The 19,866-nt window shown below is 48.2% G+C and overlaps 1 protein-coding gene across 10 annotated transcripts in view; it reads right to left on the bottom strand.

Annotated features, from left to right (window-relative positions):
- The window catches only part of Tanc1 (tetratricopeptide repeat, ankyrin repeat and coiled-coil containing 1), a 236,999-nt gene that overhangs the window by 3,438 nt on the left and 213,695 nt on the right, over window positions 1-19,866 (bottom strand). For all 10 annotated transcript variants that reach the window (XM_031370329.1, XM_031370332.1, XM_031370331.1 and 7 more), the window contains 7 exons: window positions 7,869-8,002; window positions 6,376-6,499; window positions 5,523-5,698; window positions 4,559-4,691; window positions 3,220-3,311; window positions 1,172-1,318; window positions 201-301 (listed from right to left, as the gene is read on the bottom strand). In XM_031370329.1, coding sequence (XP_031226189.1) covers window positions 201-301; window positions 1,172-1,318; window positions 3,220-3,311; window positions 4,559-4,691; window positions 5,523-5,698; window positions 6,376-6,499; window positions 7,869-8,002 — 907 coding nt within the window. The remainder of the gene's footprint in view (window positions 1-200; window positions 302-1,171; window positions 1,319-3,219; window positions 3,312-4,558; window positions 4,692-5,522; window positions 5,699-6,375; window positions 6,500-7,868; window positions 8,003-19,866) is intronic.

Genomic DNA, 19,866 nt, shown 5'->3' with positions numbered 1-19,866 from the left:
GTAGGGTGGGGAAGATACCAGAACATCTAGAAAACGTTAGCCACTAACAGTAACACCCCCGAGAAGCTATTGTTTTTTTATTGAAAGGAATGAGAAGTGCCTAATAACTCTAGTGAAGGAAAACAACCTCAAACCCAACTAGCAGGTTTGACCTCCCAAAAAAATGCCCCGGTAGTCACGTGGGTGACCCCAGACAGTACCTGCTGTTCCTTTTCGCTCTTGCTCGGGCATAAAAGGCTTCATAGGATTTGGGTTTCAATTCCAGAGCCTTTGAAGCAAATTCTTCTGCCAAGCCAAAGTCCTGGTATCAACAGTTAAACAAAGTCAGAAGCAGCACCCACAAAGAGAAAAGGGGCTCTCTCCTAGGAGCTCTGCCCTATGGGTAGCAGAGCATGGGGCCCTGCCGGCTCCTGGGGGCAGGACAGGCACACCCCCTTCTCCCCCTCCTCACCCCCGCTCCAGTCTGCTTGTTTAAGATAGATAATCAGAGCTTATGACTATCCTTAAGCACCCAGCACAGAAGCAGCAATTATGGCTCAGGAGAAAGTAACACACAGCAGAAGGCAATGTCAGCAGGAGAAGGGCCAGGCCAAGAGCCAGTTCGTGTCTGTGTGCAGGGCAGGTGTGGGGCCCAGGGCAGATGAGCTACGCTGGAGAAGGTAGCGGGCAGAAGGGTGGGGCTGGAAGAGGGCTGGGAGTGGAGGTAGGTTCAAAACATCAGTAGGAAGAACTACAAAATGTCTACTACTAACAAAGCACAACTTGACCACTACTGGTTTTAAACTGGGAGTATTTACTAAGCAAACCCAGGGGCCACAAGGCAGGTCATCTGTAATGGACACTTGGACAAAAGTCTTGGACTTTTCTTGAACGTGGAGAGAACAGGCCCTCGACTGTTGATAGCACTGGCAGTCACAGCTGGCAGGGACAGGGCACAGCCTACATTTGCTGCTTTCACTGAATATCAGCAAAGGAAATCCAACCTCAGCACATTCTACAACCTAAGTGCTTTCCATCAGCATTTTGTGATGTAGACAGTGGCTGTGCCCTATGAGAGGTGCCTGAGAGCAGCAGGCCCCCACAGCACCCTAGTCAGTCACAAGACTGGGCCGCGAGGGCCTGGCCTTCACCAACTGCCATAGAACTGGGAGGGACAACAGCTATGGCTTACATTGGTTTTCCTTCGGCATCGAGACAGATTGAGATAGAGGGAGACTCTCAGCTCATTGAATGGCCTCATGTCTTCTCCAAGTCCTTCCCGAGGGAACTTCCGTAAGGCATACTGGTACCTCTGGGCTGCCTCCTTCATTTTACCTTTCTAGGATTCAAAAATCATATAAAGTTATTCTTTCCCAGGGACCCTAAGAGGAACCACCATGCTGGAGACCCTCATGTAAAACCGCCACAGCCCATGAAAGGGACCCGGATGGCAAGGTCTCTTAGTAGGAACCAGGACACTGAGCAGCCTGAACGACCTCAGACTGCATCGTCCTCACAGGTTGTCACACGGCAAGGGAAAAGATGGCTCAACAAGAAGGTGTTTGCGAACTGCAAAGAAATCACTAAGTCTCCATCTTCTGCATCCAATTATCTTCTCACATCTAATTTCAGTGTTACTTCAAGAAACATGTTTCTCTGAAATATATTTTAATTTCAAGTATAATAGAAATCAGATTGAAACAAAAAATGTTGTGGTTTCTAAGGCAGCTAGCACCTCATGGATAAACCTGCAGCTTGGTGTAGAATAATAATTTTTCTTTTAGAAGCACCGAAGAATTGGCTTTAAAAATCAGAGCCACACACAGCACATCACTCTCAAGGCTAAAGAAATCCATTTGCTCAGTCAGTCTCATTGCACAGCAGGAACTGCAGCCTGTTGGAAATGGCTTGATATTTCTGACATAATTACCTAGCAGAATCCATATTAAAACCACTTCAAAGCCACAACAATACACACCCTGAACTCAATTTCCAACTGACTTCAAGCTGGGAACCCTGCTGGGTCATGATATATGCCTAGTTATTTGTTACTATAAAAAAAAATGACAAAAAGAAACAAGAGCATAGCAAATAAAGCTCCCTAGTAGCGAAAAGGATTAAAGCAGTCATAGTCGTGGGTCCCTCCCCCATACTCTTAATTCTACCTAATTACAGGTCTTGAAAGAATAGTCATCTATGCAAATGGCCTGTATGTCTGTCTACCTAGCTCTGGTGTGGCCACCCACCACTCACAGGCGTGTATTTACAGTTTTCCTGGGGCACAGACACACTCCCTTGCCTGTCATATATAACCCATGACTACCTCTGAACCAGCAGTGGGCAGGCTAGTCCACACAGACTACAAAACCTGAAGCACACACTACTGGCTACCCACCATGGATCTAAACTTGATAGCTCTCTGGAGAAATTTTAAAGTCAAATTTATGAAGTTGTGGACCTTATTTCCATTCCTGGGGGGAACGTGGAAAAACTGAGAAAATTAACTATCTCTTGAGTAACTGGGCATATATTACTTGACTGCATTAAATAAAAATATCACTAAAAACACTTAAAACTCCCAAATTTGTAGAATTAAGATCTGAAAGGTAAAAGGTTGGGAGGAGGGGAGGACGATGACACTGAATGGTTTTAATTTTCTTTTTAAATATGTATTTATTTTGTATATATTTGTATAAGGTAGGCACATGCATGCCACAGAACACGCGTGGAATTCTGAAGACAACTTATAAGACTCAGTTCTCTCCTTCCACCAGCAGGCCTGGGATTCAGAGTTGGGCTGCCAGGCTTAGCAGCCAACAACTTCAGTTACTGCACCACCCTCTCTTAAACACCCTTTCCTTCAGTAAATGCTTCTCGGTGTCTTTTGTTATGCACCTCCTGACTAGGCCCAGGGCAATAATTGGAACTCTGAAAGGCAGGAAATCCAAGGGACCTTCCTGTCGGATATGGCAGCTCACCCAGCAGTGGCTCTCTTTCATGCAGTAGCCACGGCCTGGAGGATTAGCAACAACTGTCTCCAAACTCAAAGAGAAGTTCTTTCCCATTAAGGTCCAGCTGTTTGGAAATTAACAGGCATCTAGACAGGAGGTCATGCTGGAATGTTTTGGAACTTCCATTTTTGCAGAGTTACTGCCCTGCATGGCTGCAGTATCCAATACCAAACTGAGGGGCGGCCCCCAGGTTAACAGAAGCAGCACAGAAAGAGACAATGCCACTTACCTTGTACATCACATTTCCTTCCTCCATTAACTTCTGTAAAAGTATAATCAAAATATCAGGTTTGGAAGTGGCCATCGCCCAAGCGGCATTTCCTGCAAAATAAACACACCGTTAGGGGTGCTTCCTCAGCCCAGGGCAGGCACCTCTCTTCTGCAGCCCCCCCCCCCCCCCCCCACTCCACAGCACAAGCTGCGGGGAACTCACAGCAAAGGCCAGTGCTGGGCGGGGTACCAGCAAGCTGGTTAAAGTTTCTCAACTATTTTATCCATGCAGACCCCATGAGGAATCACTGATGCCCACAAAGGCTTTCCTTACGTCTCCTAACCTAGCCTTGGGACACTGCTAGGCCACTGAGCTCCCATGTTCTGTTTGTTTGTTTGTTTTTTTGAAAAAAAAAAAAAAAAAAAAAAAAAGATGGCATCCCCATTACATACGTACAGGATCATCTGCAATTAAAGCAGAGCCTAGGTGTGTTTTGGGTGAGAATGATCTTCATAGGCTCATGTATTTGATTGGTTGGGCCCCTGTTTGGAAAGGATTCGGAGGTGTGGCCTCGTTGGAGGATATGTGTCACAAGGGTGAGCTTTGAGGCTTCAAAAAGCTCATGCTGTTCCCAGTTCTATCAGAAGCTTCATGCTTCTGAAGTAGATCTAAGCTCTCACCTACTGCTCTAGCACCATGCCTGCCTGCTGCCATGCTTCCTGCCTTGATGGCTATGGATTCACCCTCTGAACACCATGCCTGCCTGCTGCCACGCTCCCCGCCATGATGGTCATAGACTCACCCTCTGAACTGCAACTCCCCAGTAAAACTCTTTCTTCTATCGGTTGCCTCGGCCTTGCTCTCATCATAGCAGTAAAAAATTAAGACACTAATACTTCCTGATGTGTCCATTCATGATCCCAGATTGTCCCCCCTCCTTAGCCTCTGCTCTCTACCTACCTGGAAAGAATGTTATAAGCTAAAGGCCAGCAAGACGTCTCAGCAGCTAGAAGCATTCGCCTCCAAGGCTGGGAACTCATAAGATAGAAGTAAAGAACTAACTCCCACGAACTGTCCTTTGATCTGTGTGTAACTTGTATTTGTGCACGCAAATAGTATGTGCTTTTTCAAAAGAGGAAAAATCATACGCAGTTTCAGTTTTCTGGATGTCTGTGATTAAATGAGACATGAGGCAGAAGAGAAGGAGTGGGAAGGCACAGAGAGAGAGAGAGAGAGAGAGGGCACGAGAGAAGGGAGAGAGGAGCTTGCGCATTTAGTAGGTACTCTTTAGGTCTTTCAGGTAAGATGATAGAAGCCGACCCTCTGGCTCTGCTGCATGGAAGTGGGGTTCACTGACCGAGTTTGGCTCCTTTTCTAAGCAGTGTAAGCACTACAGCGGTGTTCCGACAGCCGATGGCTCTGTCCAGGGGCCGCATCCCACTGTGGTCCACGTGTTCTATCACAGCTCCCTTCTCCACCATATATAGCACCTACAGCAGCAGGGACAGCAGAAACCTGAGAAGCAGGCCCTGGCGGAAGCAGGCCCCTGCCCAGTTCTGCCTTCAGTCTTAGCTGATACCCACTTCAGATGGTCATGGGGCGGGGCTGAAAATAAAACTAATGTGACACCAAAGAGAGGCACTACGATGACAGAAATCTCCCTGCTGTCAACAGTCAGTGATGTCAGTGACAACTGTCAGTGATGAGGAAGAAGCCCATAGGCTCCGCCTGTTCACCTGCAATTAGCAATGGCTTCTGCCATGAGCTCTGGCTTATTCCAGACACACAGATTCACACAGCCTGAGGTTGTATGCTGGTGGAGTGACCTTAGGAAGTTAAAAGCAGAAAAAACTGCCAAGGACAGTGGTATACACCCACCATCAGAGTATTTGTGAGGTAGAGGCAGGAAGATCAGGAGTGCAAGGCCAACCTTGGCTATAATAGAGTTCAATTCCTAGCGCCCATACAATGGCTCATAACCATCTATAATGAGATCTGGTGCCCTCTTCTGGCACATATCAGGCATAACATTGTATATACAACAGATAAATACATCTTTAAAAAAAGAGCACATTAAAATCTTGACTCAATAGTCTTGGATTGAACTGCACATAACAGAATTATAGACAACTGAAAAGATCCCATATACCATGTGGGCATGTGTATATATACAGAGTCCATGTCAGACACTGCTTTGCAGGGTGCTATGAACCAACTTCCATGCTGACCTGTCCTGCACACAGGAGCAGGCACACACTCGAAGTGCATACATATACAGGAGCAGGTGCACACTCCACAAGTGAACATGCATCAGTACTCACAGTCTCTGCATCACCATAGAAGGCAGCCAGGTCCAAGGGAGTACGGCCATTTTTGTCTGTTTGGTCTATCTCTGCTCCTTCTTCAACCAGGTACTGGACCACTGCCCTGTGACCCTTCAGACAAGCCCAGCTCAGTGCTGACAGGCCCTCTTTGTCCAGGGAAGAAAGAGCAGCACCTGAGAGAAGAGTCCACTTATAACTTGGTTGGCAGAAATGAAGATGCCCTAAAGAGATACTTGGCTCTCCCAATCAACTCTCAGACTGTGTTGAACAGTAAATCCCAAAGAATGGGAATTTCCCCACGAATCTCATGCTGAGAGAAGGAAAAGCATCAGGCAGATAGAGAACTTGTCTCCCAAAAAGAGATTTTAGATCTTTAACAATAGGACAAGATGGAAGTCCAGACAATGATGGATCAATGGCAGGTGGGACACACCTTGACCAGGACTGCTTAGATGTACATATATCCTTGGCCCTTGAATTAAATATGTATTTCACTTCAGGACTCCAAAGATGGACTTGAGGCTGCTGGATCTTTGTCCCTCTTGCCATTGAGTAAATCTCTCTTGTCTGCTTTCTACATTTAGTTTGGTTCTTTTAAACAGCTTACTGAACAGGGGCATAGGTTGCCCAAGACTAATAACACATCCATAGAACATGAATAAGCTTGGGCTGCTGAGGGTCCCACATGTTAACCTGAGCAGGTCTGCAGATTGCCATCTGCAGAGGGTCCTCATCAAAGCTGGACCATCAGCACCCGGCCTGCATCATGCTTTAGAAAACGTCTAACCGGGAAGCCAAAAGTACAAAGTTCTTCCCGCAAAAGAAGCCAGCGCACTGCAACACGCCGTACCTTTTGAGAGGAGAAATTCCACGGTGCTCAGGTGTCCTTCACAGGCAGCCACCATGAGAGGTGTCCGACCCTGCTTGTCACTCAGGTTCACGTCACAGCCACGATCCAAAAGCAATCGGACAACCTGAAGAAGCACCAAGAATCAGCACTGAGAAGCCTGTCTCTATACCACAACTGCTTTCTCCTTCTTTCCCACCAGCGGCATGATACATGGGTCCAAAACAATCTTTCTACTGCATTCATTTCAACAAAACCTCCTTCTATGGATCTTTCAGTGTGCCCAGTCATTATAAGTGCAAGAATCACATATCAGGTAGTAATAGTAGTGGGGCACGCCAGTCACAATTAGGTGATGACAGGACAGCCACATTGGGGGAGAGGTGGGGTTAACTCAGCACAGGAAGGTGCCAGTAGATGCCATTAATGCTCCAAACTGGTTCCGAGGAGAAGCACAGAACCCTGTGTATTTGGGGTTCTGCAGCGATAGATCCAACCAACCAGCTACATTCAGTCTATAGATGGAATGCACATACTGTGCTGTTCTAAGAGACTTCCTCAGACTTAACATCTGCAGACAGTACTGAGAGGGGACTACAGTTATGAAAGGGTCTAGGGCAGGAGAGTGACTCTGAACCCTTGGTTACATGCTTTGCTAAGAGGCAGCACAAGGGGGTGGCTTGTCCTCAGAGGACAACTGCCAGCAAAGCTTCTTGAAGCAAATTTCCAGCATCAGCAATGTGCTTTATGCCAGGCATGCTACTAACGTTGGGGAGAGGAAAGATCAGAAACTGAGGAAGGAGTCCGATGTACTCCTTGTGCTGGAGGAAGCCACTTTATTCGCTGGGTCAGCCTAGAGGTTGCCCGGCACATTACCTGCCAGTTACATTGCCAGAGTGGCAGAAGTGGAACAATCTCATGTTCTCACTTCATTCACGAGCAAACTCCTCCCACCTTCCCCGAGAGTTAGGAAACACTGAGACGGTCAGAGGCTTAGTCACAGACACTATTCTTTAATGAGTGAGTGGTCTTAAAGTTGTTTGTGTGCACAATCCAGGTGTAACAGGGTACTGAGTGCAGGCAGAGATGTGGTCACTGTTTGAAAACAAAGAAGCTGCTAGACAACAATGCCCCATTCCCTTGATTTAAAGATGGCATAAGAATGGCTATTCCAAGAAGCTCTCCCACGGCAGCCCTCTTTCAGATATGTTATATGAACACACTACAAAAATAACAGCGGCAGACATGCTGCCACGGTGAACCCTCTACACCGTTGTCCAGTCCTCTTGCAGTGGAGGAAACCACTGTGGCTCTGGCGTGGCTGTCAGTCCATCTGGCTGACTGTATGTGTCTGTCATGCTGGCCCTTGAGAAGCAGTCACAAGGACATGGGAAGAAGCCAGGGAGGAGAAAGAGCCGCGAGGGCCACGGGTAGTCTCAACAGTGAACCCCCAATCCCAACCAATGCTCCTGAAGCATTCAGGGGCCCCTGCGTACCTGCCAATGGCCCTGGCGGGCGGCACAAAACAGAGGGGGAACCCCTCTTCTGTTGGCCCGAGACACAGCAGCTCCACGATCCAGCAGCAGCTCACAGATCTCCACCTTTCCTCTCCCGGCAGCGGCAGTCAGTGCTAGAAGGGGAGGGCAGAGGGGACTGTCAGCAGGTGCAGAGCTAGGGCCTGGAGCTCCTTAGCACCTCCAGTGCACTTGCGTGTGCCTTCTCCCTTTTAATCTGGGTGGGCTCTGTGACAGCTGTGATCCACTGTCTGGCCCTGGGTCTCTGGAAATGGGCAACTTGCACTGCACTGGAAGCCAGCTGCTAAGTTGTGAGGAAGACTGTTCATCTCTGGGGTGAGACTGACGAGGACCAAACTGAGGCCACACAGACTTGACAGCCTAGTGGACAGCCAGCACTGTCAAGCCAGTGGTGTGTCAGCTGTCCTATGTAGGTCTTCAAGTCAAGTCAAGCTATACTACCTAGACCTATGAGGGTAAAGGTACCTTAGCAGGCCCTACCATGCTCTGTTTAAACCACAGATTCACTAAGTGTATCACAGGCAGGCTAGTACTATACTCAAGGCTGGCCTCTTAGCCTTAAGTCCATTCAATGAAATGTAATTATTGAGGGGCTGGAGATGGCTCTCTCCCCAGTTCGGTTTTCCGCATACATTAAGCTGCTCCAGAGGATCTAATGCCCTTTCCTGGCCTCCGTAGGCCCCCTCTTTCCTGTGGCATACACGGAGAGAGACATAAACAAAAATCAAAATCTTTTTCAAATAAAAATAATTACTGAGACAATCAACAGCACCCATCATTCCTGCCTTGCCAGAATGTAAAACCTCTTTTTGAAAAAGATTTATTTAAAGTGAGTACACTGTCACTCCCCTCAGACACACCAGAAGTGTGTCCTCTGTTGGATCCCATTACGGATAGTTGCGAGCCACCATGTGGTTGCTGGGACTTGAACTCTGGAAGAGCAGTCACTGCTCTTAACTGCTGAGCCATCTCTCCAGTCCATAAAACCTCTTTGAACAAGTCAGATCCTACATCATAAGAGAAAAAATAAGGTGCGGTGGATGCCTCTGGGATCCGGTGTGGAGCACAGCTCCAGTGGGAAAGAGCACTCACGTGACCGGCAGTGCCTCCCTCCACTCACCTCCATCCTGCCTTCTGCTTTGTCGCATGAATGGTGTCCAAGAAAGGACAATAGCAGGTGCTAGTGACAACCCAGACCAAAACAACAGCTTTTCAGTGGGGCAGCACTGCTCTGAGCCGCAAAGGATAGACGCTCCCCAGAAGGGAGCACCCTGGGGATGCCCGTGGTGCCATTCCCAAGCCTGCTTGGAAGATTTTTAAATATATCCTTAATTTCCAGCTTCCAGAAGACAGCTGGAAATCCCATGAACAGGCAAAGGAGCTGTGCCAGCGATCACATGAAAGTGCCCGTCCTCCTCAGCAGAGATGAAGATGCATGAGGGGTCACCCATTCCTCATTGGTGGGAATGACCGCAGGAGACAGTAGCTGGGAAACAGGTCAGGTGAATGCACATTTGTGTGGCACTGCTCCTCATGGGGCCTCAAGCTGGACACTACCCACACTGCCGTCAGTAGTGGGAAACGCCAGTAAACAATGTCATATGGTGGGAAATTTACACATCTATAAAAATACATGCCCCCACACCTCAACACAACTCGACAACACAACAGACCAGTCTTATACACTCGATTCAGTGAGTAGCAAAGAACACTGAGTGAAAGCCCATATTGCAAGAGCAGTTTGGAGAGGGGACCTTGAATGCTCCTTTTGGAAAGAGTGGGACTTACGGTCTTCCTCCTCATCAGAGCTAGGGACATGGTGATGAGAACCTGGGAAGCCTGTGTTTAGGGAGGCTGCTTCCCATACACACGCATGCATGGACCTGCCTCTCCAGGCCCCTCCCACACAGCTGCCTGACGCTTGCTCCTCCTGGGGCCTTCTATAACTACTATGCCACCAGGGCTGGCTTCTAAACCTCTGCCCTCTGCTCCCAGTTACTCCAGCTTCCCCCACACATAGCCCTGGTGACTGAGGTTAACCATGACACAGACAGACAGACACTGCAGACTGGACAGCTGGTTCTGATACTGCTGACGTCACCTGCCTTGTGCCTGACACTCCCAGCCTTGTGCGGGAAGTAAGGAGAAAGGCGGGAGCCGTGGGAGGGGGCAGATTACCAGGGAAGACTCATCTTGGGGGTCTAGCATCTGAAGCACAGGAAGACAGCAGGAATATGCAGCGCACACACACACACACACACACACACACACACACACACACACACAGAGTCCCCCATCCTTCCAGAAAGGCTAGCCAGTTCTCATGTTCCTGGTCCCAAGCCCCTGAGGCATGAAATGCGGACCCTCCAGTCAGGGCACTGTCTGTCTTTCAGCAGCTTCCTTATGGGCGGCAGAGCTTCTCCAGTAGCTGGGGAGGTGAGGGACATTCTGCTGGCCTAGTCCCACCAGACCACTCTTGCTCACTGTGAGCTCCTCCGTGCTCAGCGACACACCTGCTTCTCTCTCACGAAGTAGGTCAGTACACCTCTCAGGGAAAATGTGTTCAAGGGACGCAGCTCTGATAGACCTCAAGTCTCTTGATTTTGCAGTGGACAGACAGCACAGAAGGAGCAAGTCAGGGGACAGGAGGAGGCACCAGATTGGAAGCTGACACCAGCCTTTTCCAGGCCTGACCGTGAGGACTCGTGGGCTAGCATATGCTGGCTGTCGACATGTTCCATACACAAAGCACAGCACATCCTAACAGCAATGTCTTGGCACCGGTGGTAGAACGCTGCTCCGGGAAGTAAGGCTGGCCTTTTGCTCTCCAAGGAAGTGGTATAGCTAGCCTCAGTCCCTGTGAGAAGTCAGGGCTGATGCCTAGGCAGGAACTACAAGGTTCGAGCAGGAGGAACAGGGGAGAAGTACATAGAAGGGCCCAGGACTCAAAAGACAGAAGGGTTAGAATGTAGCGGAGTGCTCCAGAATGCAGGGGTTTCTGGATGAGACAGAAATAATGTTCAGTGTATTTTCTACATTCGGCCAACGCGATGCAGTTAAGTAGTCAAACCAGATCAGACTTATGCAAAGAGCCCCGAGGATCATCAAATGTTTAATTCAAACGTTTAACTTTATAAAATATACCTTAGCTATTGAAAACTGGATAATAACACAATGTCCTCCACCACACTTGTCATTACTGCATTTTAAAACCCAGAGGCCACCGAAGCACTCATGTAAGTGACCAGAGCAGCAGGCCTGTGGTTGGTTGAACGTGAACAGCCCCCACAGGCTCACAGACTTAAATGCTTGGTCACAAGAGAGTGCCATTATTTCATAGGATTAGGAAGTGTGGCCTTGTTGGGGAAGTGCGTCACTGGAGGTTGGTTCTGAAGTTTTCAAAAGCCTAAGCCAGGCCCAGTGGCCCTCTTCCTGCTGCCCATGGATCCAGATGTAGAACTCTAGGCTACTCTCCAGCACCATGTCTGCCTGCACACAGCCATGCTTCCTACCACGAGGATAACAGACCAAGAGAACCTCTGAACCTGTAAGCCAGCCCCAATGAAATGTTTTCCTTGGAAGAGTTGCCTTGGTCATGGTCTGTTCACAGCAACAGAACAATGACTGACACAATGCCAGTGGGCAGCCTTCCAAGTGGTGCTTTAGTTTATTAACTCAAAGAAGTTCTTAACTCTCCAGTGTGTGTGTGTGTTTTATGCAGACAGGCTCCTTCTCATAAGGAAGGGAAGACATTCAAACCTATGTGGTATGCGTGCATGTATGTGTGTGTGTGTGTGTGTGTGTGTGTGTGCGCGCGCGTGTGTGTATGTGTTTTATATAAACAGGATCCTGCCCCTAAAGAGGAGAAGACATTCAAATTCAAACCTTCACGGAAACTTGAACGAAAAGATAAATACTCAAGTCAGTTTTATGTAGTGGTGAACTGTAGTAAAGGCAAAGAAGCCATCTTACGCTCACAAAGCCAATGACCATGGTGGCCCAAACCAGAAGATGAGAGTGTAAGCCAGCCCCCACCGTTGCTGCAGTGAACCCCAGTACAGTGTGTTCCTGCCCAGTGATGGTGGTGAGGATGCTCATGACTGCTGAGAAGTGATGCTTGCAGCACTCTGCATAGAAGATCAGAGTATGCCACACCTACATCTGCCTCTGGCAGAAAAAAGCAGCTATACTGAGCAGCTCAGATGCCCCAAGAAGCTCTGAGTACAGACATACAGCTGAGCTGCCCCACTCTGGGAGGGAAGCTGAGGTCTCTGAGGGAATCCTCCCTTGATAGGCATCTCCTCTGTTCAGGGAAAACCAGACATGGATTCACTGGAGAACCTCACACGTGTGGCCTCGCTCACGTTACCTGTGTCTGTCCCAGAGCCCATGAAGAGGCCGAGTCAGAAGCCTGGGTCTGAGCAGCCCCTGGGAGCTGTGCTCACTTCTCTCTCAGGTACACCTCAGCCTCAAAGGGAATGACACTGGTGTGCACGGCTCCAGTTCGTGCTTTTTGTTAGAGAAGTCTGTCCCTTCCCTAGGGGTTTTGAAGGAGAGGAAAGTTGCTTTGCTTTCTTCTCCTATAATATATATACTATCTCAACTGTGGGTCATGAAAGAGCCTGGTGCCAGCTGCTGTTCTGGAATTTCCCTCCACTCAGGAACTCTCCTCCTCCTTCCATGGCTGGGCCCAAGTAGGAGGAGAATGAAATAATCAAAGGTGCACAGGGACACACACACATGTGTATGGACACAGAGACATAGGAGTCTGTGGAAAGAGATGAGTCCAGCCTTGCATTTGGTGAGACAAGATGGGCCACCTACTAAACACTCCGGTCTCTCATTTAGTGAAGAAGCCTCATTGCTGTGAGAAACGGGGCCTTTAAGTCAGAATCTGGAATCTCCGTTGCAGCTGCTACTGAAGTCTTGACAGCAACACATCAGACAGCCCTGTGCTAAAAATAGCATCTGGGTGTTGCACCAGCCGGCAGAGAAGCCGGAAGTTGGAGCAGCTGACAAGCTGACAAGCGTGCCCCGCTAGGCCTGGTGACAGGGTCGGATTCCACCTTCTTCTTTCTCCACAGCCAGATTTGATTTGCTGTGTGCTTGTTAGTGCAGATCTTTTGTGGGGGGATTAAGAACCTGTCAGCACCGGTCCACTTTGCTCGGTCTCAAACCAGATCAGGTTCTATACAGGAATTCCTAAGGAGATACTGCTGATGACAGACACGGAGCACTGGCTTCCTCTTCTGCTCAGAGTAAGTATTTTTAGCTCCATCACCAAACTCCCCAGGCGAGGACGCATCTCAAGTTTCAGCAGTGGTGAGGACCTTCAGGATACCATATTCCCATATTCGGAAGCATGGAGGGCTACAACAAACAAACTCAAAACAAGCTATGCTCAGGAATTCCAGCCATCCTGCTAAGAAAGCCAGCCTCAGCCCCAGCTCTAATGAGGGTCAGCAAACTTGGCTTGATTAGACAAAAAAAACAAGGAGTGGGGATAGGGTTTGGGTGTGAAAGACAGGACCGGGATGGGAGAGGGGACATCGCTGCTTTATGTTCGGCCAATAAAACACAAGGGTATGTGAAAAGGGAAGGCCCCAGTCCATGTGAACATGAGGCACTGAAGCCAGACACAAGTGTTTTTACTTGGCAAATACTTAACGAGATATCAGCTGTGTGACTGAATTATATTTAAAAAAAGCACATACCCTACCCTGCCAATCCTGAATGACTTCGCCTTGGCAGCACTGACTTCTGAGCCTGAGCAGATTCGGCATGGCAGATGTTCATTTTAAGAAAAACCTAACTGACACTCAGCCATCCAAGCTCATTGAAAACATCACGGAGAAACACTTCTTCGTACCATAAAATGGATCATTTGGCAGAATCCTTTACATATTGAAGTTCTCCGGGCAAAGATTTGATTTAAAAAAAAGAAACAACCCTCAACTGTCAACTTGCTGGGAACACAGTCATTTCGTCGACAGGGTTGTTTATGAAATGTTACAGCAGATCTATCTGCCCCTCAAGCACACAAGGGTGGGCCGCCGCAGTGCTCCAGGGCTTGGGGATGAGCACCAGGGATGCTCATTATTTGCTTTTTAGACCTGACCTGGAGACTTCGAGGAAGATGGTAGAGACCACTCCTCCAAGCCAGATAACTACCTTTCATACATTACATATGGAAAATGCAAGCTGACCTGCATGAACACCCATGAGCTCTTAAGCAAGAGTCTGCACCTGCTAGATCCACTTCCTCTGGCCCCGAGGTCACCGAGAACAGAATAGCCCAGTTTTGTTTAAATGCGTGTGTTTGTTTGTGCAATTTATTTTCATGTTATATCGGCCTCTCCCGTTTTTTTTTTTTTAAAAGGAAGCACTAGTTAAAAGTAAACAGTGGGGGTCTCAGAAAGGTCACCTCATTGTCGCTGAGGTAGAAAGCTGTAGATTAGAAGGATTTTCTTTGTAGGACTTTCTGTAGCTCAGTCCCTTTAGCCTCACGCAAGTGTCTTAGATGGCGATCTCAAATGTGCTCCTTGAGATCAAGCAGAACCTACCTGTGGTGTTTTGCAGTGCTCAGCAGCTGACAAATAAGAGCTATTATTACATGCAGCTAGAGTTATGATAAATTAATATTACTAAGTGTTATACCAAACGTCATTCCTCCAGCCCCACTAACCTATTCTTTTTATTTTTCTTATTTGTCTAGAAACCAATAAAATCTCATCTATTGTGTGTTTATAACACATTTGGACTAAAATTATCTCTTTTTTGATTGGATATTTTCTTTATTTACATTTGAAACGTTATCCCCTTTCCTGATTCCCCTCTCCCCACATCAACCTATTCTATGATACACTAAGCCATGTGTGAAGAGCGTCTAGCTTTGTGTATCCACGAATCCATTTCAAACACAAGCAACTCCTAGGAGGCAAGTACTGATCTTATCTGTTGCAAAGGAAGAAAGTAAGGCCCAGAAAAGCTCATCAGCTTGCCTAGGACCACGGAGAAGTAGGAGTGTGGATGCCACCTGAGTTCCTGGCTCCTTCACTGTTGCCTCTAAGAGGTCTCCTCTAAAGACACTGAACTCACAAACAACTGCTTATGGATGTCTTTAAAAGGAAGAGAGGACAAGATCCTGTGCTCCCGAAGGACTACCAAGCTCTCCCACGGACAGTACGAGCAGCGTGCAATGGCTGTGTTCCCTTCTCACTCTGCCCACGGGGCTCCTGAGACCAGAAGGGCAGAACACCAGTACCACTGTGTAGCTGTCATGTGGATCTGAGTCCTGCCTCCCTTTTGACCCTATTCTGATATTATTTCAATTACACCTTGGGAGTAATGTGTGCTATAAATAACAAACTTAACGGAAACACAATTTCCTAAAGTACAGATGACATTACTCCATTTCATAGACACCTTGCCCCTCTAAAACCTGAAGACCACAGCTCTGAACAGCTGTCACTCTGAAAGCATGCTGAGAATGTTCACACTTTGCATAGATCCAATTACCTGCCAAGACTGAAGGCATGCCTAATGTCACCAAGGGCATGAAAACATTCTCTCCCTAATATCTGAGCACAAGCTGAGCTGGGCAGAGTCCTGTGTGTGTGTGTGTGGGGGGGGGGGGGTGTCACAGTGGGTGTCCTAGAAAAGGGGGGAGGGCATGTCACAGCTCTGGGTCAGTGTTTCACACATCTCAACAGACCCCAGGGAATATTGGACATGTGCCTTTTCTCCAGTTTCTCACCTGGCCTTGTGCTCTGAGGGGAACAAAGAAAGGGTGAGTGTCCCAAATCCTCAAAGCCCAAAACGTGAACCTCTTCAAAAGACGAGCGCCAGCATAGCGCTCCAAGCGTGAGACTTTAAAGCATTGCTGATCATGAAAATCCCCCACAGTCTGGAAGACTCACAAGTCTGAAACAGTTCTGGCCCCAAGCATTTTAAGTGAGGTGTGTGTATTTAAAAAAAAAAACTTGAATGTGCACTGGGAGGCAGAGGAAGGCGGATTTCTGAGTTCGAGGCCAGCCTGGTCTACAGAGTGAGTTCCAGGATAGCCAGGGCTATACAGAGAAACCCTGTCTGGAAAAAAACCAAAACCAAACCAAAACCAAACCAAAACCAAACCAACCAACAAACTTGAATGTGTAAGGGCCAAATTGAACACAGCAAAGTTAAAATATAAATTCTTACTAAAAGCCCTCCAATCTGCCTAATGACCAAAGATAAAATAAAAATGAACAGACATTAGTAAATAATAAGGCACTCTACCCCGTTCTTTGAGTTCTGAAGTAGCCGTGGATTAAACCTAGGCTTCCATGACCCCAATAAACCTTAGCTATAAGTTCAAAAGCCACAGAATGGAAAGGAAAATGAGTCCACAGAGAGGAGAGGGGCACTTTGAATCACAAAGAACGGAACACTCTTTGCCAGCTCTGTGACCTTGTGTGGAGGTAGGGCTACGCATCCAGCCTGCCCTACAACTGGAGGCCTGGAGACACAGCACCCCTCCGACAGGCCTTTACTTGGGACAGGGGTGGCCACATTTTGTCCAGAAAGAGCCAACCATGAAGCAGGAGTAGAAAGTTTGTGCCCATGCACATCCACTAACCCAAACCTCTCCCTATATACTTACAGAGGAGAAAACTTGGCTCACCTTAGACCAGCAGAAAATCAAGTATCTTTAATAGCTTTGGCAGTGGGAGCTGATTATTTACCGCCAAACTCACTTCTTGTTCACCAACAAAATAGCCATGACTCAAAACAAAAGACTTGGCACCTCACACAGAGCATGTCAGTCAGTGTTAACCTACTTTGATGGGACATGCTGGGATACCCCCTTTCAAAAATTAGGAAAGCACAGCCCTCAGAGTCAATATACAGCAGCTCGCTGGAGGACAGGCAAGGGTCAGGAGAGGGAGATGTCATAGAGACCAGGGGGGAAAGGGTGCAGCAACCATGCCTAGACTACACCAGGGAGCCAGGACTATCACCGAACAAAATCGTGTCACTGGTCCCTCGCCCTAGATTAGCCCAACACTGTCGGCTCCTCTGCTCAGCAGGCACAGGTAGACACGTAACTGACAGCACAAGTGGCCAGCACCTCTACCCTGGAGAAATTCCCAGGGCAGCACTAGGCCAAGCAGTCACGGGAAAGTAAGAAACACAGGAATTCCGGACCTCCGGAAGCCCACAGGGTGTGGACCACAGCTGCTCCTCACAGAACAGTTCAATCGTCTGTGGAAACAAAGTCTCTGCAAACAAGGCACATGGGATCCATGGCCCGAAAGGCCTTTAAAGGCTCTCAGAGAGCAGGCTGGAAAATGAGGACCCTGTTTTCATCTAAACAGCCAGAAGCAGGGTGTAGACTCACGCTGGACAGAAGCCTGGAGTTGGGAACACGGTCTGTCAATTCCCACAGCACAGGATTAGGTCACTAGTTAAGTGTCCCTGGTCGTTTCGGCTTGGGTTGATCCACATCAAACACTGATGTGGAAACAGTAACTCAATTCAGTTGGGACTGTGGGAGCCAGGACTGACTCCCACAGAATGGAATGCTGAGACAGATAATCCAGGCATTGGAAAGGGCTCCTGCCATGTTCTGGGCTGCCCAGAAACTGTGGGCCGATCCTCATCTGACAGTCTGTGGGTGGTACAGTGGCGGCCTCATGGTGGTGCGGTTTCTGCTCACAGGTCCGACTCCCTCTCCGCTGAAGATGGGGAGAGGAGGAGACAAGGCAGGAGGACTGGAGGGAGGAGGGCAGTAGCTCAGTGCTTACTGCAACCACAGAACTCACTTTGAAGGGCTCGTCTCTAAACACCGACCAGACAAGCAGCAGCTCTGTGAAAAGGAAGGGTTTCTAAGGAAAGCCCTCTGCTCCCCAAATCAGCAGGTACCTAGGAGTTTTCTAGAACATATGGGTTCATCGCAGTGCTCAGACGAAACACCGTTTTAGATGAAAGTCTCCAGAGTCTGTAATAAAGCTCTTGCTCTTCTGAGCCAGTTCTTCATGATAACACGGGAGGACCAGCAGCTCAAGCACTAAGGACCATGCCTCTTCCTGGCTACCCTGCCCCATCAGGTCCCCCCCACCCCAACCCCCTGGCCTCTCTGGCTGAGAGCAGGCATCATTTCAGACAACTTCCCGCTTTCAATCAGTAGGGGTCATGATGCCCAGATGTGGATCCTGTGAAGCAGGTGCACAGACCCTGCAAGGATGTGTCCTGACAACAGTGGGGAAGTTCTTTGTGCAGGAGCTGGTGTTGACCTCTCAGCATCTCACTCCTGTGATGGCAGATGCTGAGCACCAGACAGGACAGAGACACTGCACCCTTCAAGCTGGGTGGGTGAGCCTGAAACATGTGGAAACCGCCTTGATAAACCCACCAGCCAGCATCTTAGAGCCAAGTTGTTTACAGCTAAATCTATACTGTGAAGACTTGTAAATAGATACAAGGATGCCAGGAGAAATAATGAGTGCATTCTCCATATAAAGCACCCGTTGTTCCTCTACCTTCCCACACCCTACACAGGAGCCATTCTCTGGATCCTGGCCTATCCTGTGGCCAATACACAAAGGCCAGCCTGGGATGTTCTGGACACAAAACACTGTTGAGAACACTCAAGAATGAGGACCAGAGGCTGGAGAGATGGCTCAGTGGTTAAAAGCACTGATTGCTCTTCCAGAGGTCCCGAGTTCAATTTCCAGCAACCACATGATGGCTCACGACCATCTGTAACGGAATCTGATATTTTGGTGTGTCTGAAGACAGCTACAGTATACTCATATATATATATATATATATATATATATATATATATATATATATATATACACACACACATATATATACACACATACATATATATATATATGTATATATATACATATATACACACACACATATATACTATATATATATACATATATATATATAATAAATAATTAAAAACAAAAAACCAAAAAACAAAAAAGAATGAGGACCAGGCAAAGCCATCGACCAAGCAACCACTCTCACTGCTGAGAATTCCTACTGTGAAGAGGACCAGACAACATGTGGGGAGCACCAGACATGTGGGGAGCACCAGACATGTGGGGAGCACCAGACATGTGGGGAGCACCACCCCACACTCGCTGAGGAAAGGCCAGGCTCTGTTGCTTAGAGGAAGCTGGTGATGAAGGCTGTGACTCGCTGGCCTGTGAGCCACTGTCACTGCAGGATGTGCTAAGTCAGAACCCTGCTCACCACCTCACATCTCCCTCAATTCCACACTTAGAGTCAAGTAATAGAGCCTGATGGTCAAATCCGAAGCACAGCTCTTAGCATCCACGTGCACACACGTGCAGTCAGGTCCAACACCTGCTGATATTCTCTCCTCTAAGTTGTGCACTTCGAGGTTTCAGGCTGTCCTCCTGATACATGCAGCTGGGGCAGGCAGGAAGGTTCGGGGCTGTGGTCATCGAGGATGAAGGATGCACGCGACTCCCGGAGAGCTGCTGCGGCTCTCTAAGCCCAATGGCTGGCTGGCCTGGCCTTTATTTACTTTAAATACCTCATTTTCAAATTCTCTCAATAAAACTCTTGGCTTCTGGGCATGGTGGTGCACACCTACATAATTCTGACACTTAACAAGGGAGAGGCAGTAAGATTGCACATGTCAGGGGCTAGCTTGTCCTTCACAGTGAATTCCAGGCCAGCCAAGACTGTCTCAAACATAAGGAGAATAGGTCAGTCCCATTCCTCAGCTTCTTGCCTACCTCCACCTCTCTAACTTCAAAGACCCAGGACTGTTTGGAGCATGAGCCCAGAGTTCTAACCAGAACTTCAGCCAACCCATCAACCACTGGGCCCTGGGGCAAGAATCACACTGAGCCCAACTCCAAACCCTACTTGAGAGACTCCTAGAGCCAGTATGTTTCCTACTCTGGAGCATGTTCACTAGACAAAACCC

The sequence above is a fragment of the Mastomys coucha genome, unplaced genomic scaffold (assembly GCF_008632895.1).
Source record: "Mastomys coucha isolate ucsf_1 unplaced genomic scaffold, UCSF_Mcou_1 pScaffold15, whole genome shotgun sequence".
Classification (NCBI taxonomy): Eukaryota; Metazoa; Chordata; class Mammalia; order Rodentia; family Muridae; genus Mastomys; species Mastomys coucha.
This window is presented reverse-complemented; position numbering and strand designations above follow the sequence as displayed.